Here is a 5334-nt window from a genome sequence, read left to right on the forward strand (position 1 = left end):
ACTTCCCACACTGATATACTTACCATTGCATGTGTTATTGTTAGTAGTATTTATTACATATCCCATATCACAAGTACAATAATATGATCCAATATTATTGTGACAAGTGTGTTCACAATCATCTATACCATTAGTGTCATTGCATTCATTAATATCTACAAAATTGGGCATTAAATTACTAATTTTTATCTCTTTACAATTACCTTTGCAAGTGATGTTGTTAGAGCTTATTAAATACCCAATGTCACAATCACAATGATATGAACCAGCATCATTAATACATATTTGATCACACAAACTAGTTCCATTTGTACATTCATTAATATCTGTATCAAATGAGAGCTGTATATAATTAAAGTTATCATCAAACTAACCGATACATGTGTGATTGTCATCACTCAAATAATATCCATTGTCGCATTCACAATAATAACTACCATCTGTATTAATGCACTCTTGAGTACAGTTCGTAATATTCTCAATACATTCATTAATATCTAGTAAACTGAAACTATTATCATAATAATTACAATGTACCTGAACAAAACACACTTCCATTGTAACCAGTATAACAAGAACACTCAAAGCTTCCATTTGTGTTAGTGCAAATGTGCTCACAAGTTCCATTCATTTCTACACATTCATTAATGTCTACAAATGTTAAAATTAATCTTAGGCCATAATATTATGCATCATTACTACCTCTACAGCCCAAAGTGTTTGATTCATCAATGACATATCCATCAAAACAGTCACAATGATAAGATCCAATTGTATTATTACATATATGAGAGCAACCTCCATTATCATTCTCACACTCATCAATATCTGCAATTTAATTACTTTTAACAATCAACTTTTATTTGATGCTGTTATACCTAAACATTTGTAATCAACTAACATATTTCCAGACCCAAAAATATCATCAGAAATTGTTAGATTATATCCAGGATAACAAGAGCAATTATATGATCCAAGAGTGTTATTACAAATCTGATCACAATTTCCATTGTTGAAAAGACACTCGTTATTATCTATAAAAATTTTACAGTTAAGTTGTGCTTAAGCAAAGTTACCTTCACAGTAATGAATGTTGCTGAGTGAATATCCCTCATCACAAAAGCAAGCATAACTGCCATTAGTGTTATTACAATTTTGTTCACATTGTCCATTGTTAACAGCACACTCATCAATATCAATGCATGTTTGATTGTCACTCTCCAGTTTATATCCTAAATGACAGCTACAAGCATAACCACCAAATGTGTCTTCACATAACTGGGTACAACCATCAGTTTCTTCAAGACATTCATTTATATCCCTTACTATTACTTTAATTGATCATAGTCAGGCAAAATCATAACTTACAAACACATTGAGAGCGATTAGTGTTGCTTAGTTCATATCCATAATGACACGAACAGAAATAAGTACCATTAGTGTTTTCACAAAGTTGTTCACACCCTCCATTGTTAACAGCACATTCATCAATATCAATGCAAGTGTAACCATCAGTGTCTATTATGTACCCTCTTTCACAGTTACAGTTGTAGCTACCTTCTGCATTGGAGCATTGCTGACTACACAAAGCAGTCCCTTCCTCACACTCATCAATATCTATATAATTATAATAATATAGTGTAAGGACACATAATAATTTAGTTACCTGAACAGAATTTTGAATTTTCTAATCGAAAGCCACTTTTACAAGAACAATTGAAAAAAGGAACTTGATTCTCACATATTTGTTCACACACATCATCTTGGCACTCATCAATATCTATAACAATTTTTTGTTAGAACTTATTGTTCAAAACACAATAATAGGCTTTACCAGTGCAAGATTTCCTGTCAGGCTCTAAAAGGTAACCCAGGTCACAAGAGCAATAATAGCTACCATTAGTATTGAGACAGTTTTGTTCACATCCTCCATTATCAATAGTGCATTCATCAATATCAACACAAGTGTGATTATCATAATCCAATTGGTAACCAGTCTGACAGATGCAGTTATAGCTACCTTGAGAGTTTGTACAAAGCTGAGAGCATCCAGATGTTCCTTCAGCACATTCGTTAATATCTATGGCATCAGGGCTTGATTATCAATATCAAACAATTAGTGTCAATTACCGTCACAAAAGTTTCTGTTATATAGCAGATAACCAGTTTTACATAAACATGTATTTGAAGATCCATCTTTAACGCAAATATGCTCACATCCACCATTAAATTTATCACATGGATTTGGCGGAACATACACTACTCTACAATATCATAACATAAAATAAAGTATGCTAGATACCTGAACAATTCCGTCTATTTCCATCTAGTTTATATCCAGAGTCACAACTGCAGTAATACCATCCTGGTCTATTATTACAATGTTGCTCACAACCACCATTGTTTGAACTGCATTCATCAATGTCTAGGTTATTAAAACAGAGATATTTATAAGATTGTGATTGTTTCACTTTTATTAATGTATATTATTACAAAATATTTTTCTTCCAGTACAATATGGGACATTTGCGCTATCAAATGGGACATTATATTTATAAAACTTCAAATTTTTCTAGATCACTATTTTTAATCACAAGTAGTTGTAGAATCAACATTTTTCATCCATTATTATGTTTATCTACAATGTCTCTTTCATTTAACTTAAATTTCTATTGACAATACATTTTGAGACACAAAGATGAAACTGACTAACCTATACAATCATATCCATTATCAGACATATAATACCCAGAGTAACAAGAGCAAGAATAAGAACCGTCATTGTTATGACACCTTTGACCGCAATTATCATCACCTGAACAACATTCATTGAGGTCTACAAATTGTTTTTAATTTGTATCATTATCCAACTGCTTCTTCTATACCTTTACACTGATCATCACTTGTGTCCAGTAAATAACCTGTCATGCAGTCACAAGCATAGCTTCCATTTGTGTTGTTACAGCTTTGATGACAATTTCCATTGTTATTCAAGCATTCATTAATATCTATAAGTTATAACAAGAGTGGATAAATAATTATCCACTCTTGGTTATAAGAATAAGTTTATTTATTACAACATACCAACACAATCCTGAAGGGTTGCATTAAAGATATATCCATTATAACAAGAACAAGTATAACTTCCTATACTGTTTTGACAAACTTGAGAACAACCACCATTATTTATAGCACATTCATCAATGTCTAGTAAGTTAATGTAATGATGTATAAATAATGATAAATAAAATGTTTTTCCTCACCAACGCAATGTGATGTGTTGTTGATTGTGTATCCTGTGACACATGAACAATTAACAGAATCAATCAATGAAGCACATAATTGCTCACAACCCCCATTATTGACTGAGCACGGTGGTGTCACTATAACAGCAAGTAAAGAAGAAAATAAACTAAGTGATAAATATTATATAAGTCAAATAACTTACAACTGCAGTTCTTTTGATCATCTTGTATAGTGTAACCAGAAGCACATTCACAGTAAGAGTCACCGGCAGTGTCATAACAATAATGCTCACAGCCACCATTATTAATGGAGCAATCCACACCTTCAGCTGATTGTCCTATAATGAGATTTCAGGAGGAGTGCAGTTCAGTAGAGAGTAAAATGGCATCATAGATAGATGGCATCTATAGCAGATATTGCTCAAAACTCGTGCCAAAGGCCATTATAATAAAACTCAGTCATTAATACTGAGACTCTCATCTCAATTACTATTTTTACAGTCTAGAACAGCAACTGTAGCTCTCAAGTTATTTCAGTGATTAGATGGGTTAGCGATCCTGCCGGACTTCGTGGCATTTAGATCTAGATCTGTTAGAAAATATCTTTACTGACCTGCTATTGCGACTAGTAATATGGCAACACCAACAAAGAGTTTCATCTTCTTCAGGTCTTGTGCAAGTAAATGAAGTGAACGCAACACAAAAAGTCTATCTATTCAGTTCCGGTGTTGGAGGGTGGTTGGACCCCCTTCTTTTTGGACCGGGGGGTGAAAGCGCTCGCGAGTAGTTGGACCCCCGGTCCGTATACTCCCTGAGAGCTTGGACATTGTGTTTGGACTCCCTTGGACCCCTCGCCCTCAATCTTTGGACCCCCTTTCTGCCGTTGGACGATCGCAAAACAAGATACCACACTGCTGTAAGTGCTGTTACTTAGTGCTGTATGAGCATAGTGCTTTGAATTGTAACCATAGATACTTCTTAAAAGGGCAAGACCAAATTGCTGTAACTAAACACACTTTTCATGCTGTTTCTAATAGTATGTTGTTGTCCTCTACCCACTTCTTTTACCCCTCCCACTTAATTAATACTTTTGAGTCTGATATAATTTTTTTTCCTGGGAATGGGTGTCAGAACAATGGGCTGTCATGACATCCCTTCAGGCCTTTATTCTTTCCTCCGCTGACATCTCTGCTGTCTGTTTAATTCTCTAATTCTCTTTATTCTGTCTAAGTCCTGTAAATTCTAATAATAATAATAATAATAATAATAATAATAAGGCTTGCTGTGCAGTATTAGTTGTTGCTGTCCTTCAGTACCCTCTGTCCTTTTTCTCTCGTCTCTGCCTATATTTGTCTTATACTGTGAAGTTCATAATAATAATAATAATTATTATTATTTTGTTAATATTAAATTTTATTTATTATAGGTAATTCAGTGTAGGTGAACAGTAGATTTTACATCCTCCAGGTTATCAAAATCTTCATCAACAACAGCTGAAAGCAGCAGGAATCTATAATAAAAACTAACTTTGGCCAAATAATGAGTTTAAGAAAAAAAGACTAATTATTGTAACAGGTCAAAAATTGACTATTTGTTATAACAGGTTTACATAGTGTACTGCTTTCAATGCCATTGATGTAGGTCAACAGTTCATCTGGCTATCTAGAAACAATAACTATAATAGTATAAACTGAGTGTTGGTAATTTATGATTATATTAAAGCCATTATACCATGTCATATTCAATCCATCAACAAATCTTTGAGGTAAAATAAGTGATATTTCCTGTTCCTAATATTTAGAAAATTCACTGAATCTCTTTTGAGCATAAAGCTCTCAGTCTTAACTTCAGCCATAGATACTTTAATTAAAATATCTATGCTTCAGCTATACCTGAAAATTGTGTAAAAGTAGCCATGCATGCATTGATAAATCGGCCACATGGACTACAATCAGTTGTATCTACTTGCAATTTCTCTTACTGTCTTTAGTATCTATTTGTGAGGGATATTCTCCATGCTCCAATTATTTACATAATCAAATCAAAGCCTTTTCATAGCAGTACAGCTGCATTTTAGATACTACAAGTG

The 5334-nt window shown here is 33.3% G+C and overlaps 2 protein-coding genes and 1 long non-coding RNA gene across 3 annotated transcripts in view; 1 reads left to right on the plus strand and 2 right to left on the minus strand.

The window, feature by feature from the left end:
- The window catches only part of LOC100640895 (fibrillin-1-like), a gene marked incomplete at its 3' end in the record, with an annotated part of 5960 nt that extends 5019 nt beyond the window's left edge, over window positions 1-941 (minus strand). The window contains exons 1-6 of the mRNA XM_020004552.1: window positions 879-941; window positions 703-828; window positions 538-651; window positions 375-497; window positions 204-326; window positions 24-155 (exon numbers count right to left, since the gene is read on the minus strand). Of these exons, the coding sequence (XP_019860111.1) occupies window positions 24-155; window positions 204-326; window positions 375-497; window positions 538-651; window positions 703-828; window positions 879-903 (643 nt within the window). The remainder of the gene's footprint in view (window positions 1-23; window positions 156-203; window positions 327-374; window positions 498-537; window positions 652-702; window positions 829-878) is intronic.
- A 121-nt stretch (window positions 942-1062) lies between these two features.
- On the minus strand, window positions 1063-3910 carry LOC109588374 (fibrillin-1-like). The gene is made up of 12 exons (XM_020004553.1): window positions 3859-3910; window positions 3449-3583; window positions 3264-3383; window positions 3085-3207; window positions 2886-3008; window positions 2714-2836; window positions 2297-2425; window positions 2131-2259; window positions 1835-2080; window positions 1667-1780; window positions 1369-1617; window positions 1063-1325 (listed from the first exon to the last, which is right to left on the minus strand). The coding sequence occupies exons 1-12, from the start codon at window positions 3902-3904 to the stop codon at window positions 1063-1065; spliced, it is 1800 nt and encodes a 599-aa protein (XP_019860112.1). The 5' UTR covers window positions 3905-3910.
- Window positions 3911-4172: 262 nt separating this feature from the next.
- On the plus strand, window positions 4173-5030 carry LOC109588375 (uncharacterized). Its single transcript, XR_002188123.1, has 2 exons — window positions 4173-4281; window positions 4672-5030. It is a non-coding gene; the product is annotated as an uncharacterized LOC109588375 (long non-coding RNA).
- The last annotated feature ends 304 nt before the right edge of the window (window positions 5031-5334 follow it).

Source organism: Amphimedon queenslandica, unplaced genomic scaffold (assembly GCF_000090795.2).
Source record: "Amphimedon queenslandica unplaced genomic scaffold, v1.1 AMPQUscaffold_12128, whole genome shotgun sequence".
NCBI classification, from domain to species: Eukaryota; Metazoa; Porifera; class Demospongiae; order Haplosclerida; family Niphatidae; genus Amphimedon; species Amphimedon queenslandica.

Coding starts and splice junctions, on each gene's coding strand:
- LOC109588374 (XM_020004553.1), bottom strand. CDS start 3,904: ATGAAACTCTTTGTTGGTGTTGCCATATTACTAGTCGCAATAGCAG. Junction 2,426..2,713: donor TAATGGATATGATTGTATAG/GTTAGTCAGTTT, acceptor TTAATAACCTAG/ACATTGATGAATGCAGTTCA. Junction 1,781..1,834: donor TGACAGGAAATCTTGCACTG/GTAAAGCCTATT, acceptor AAATTGTTATAG/ATATTGATGAGTGCCAAGAT.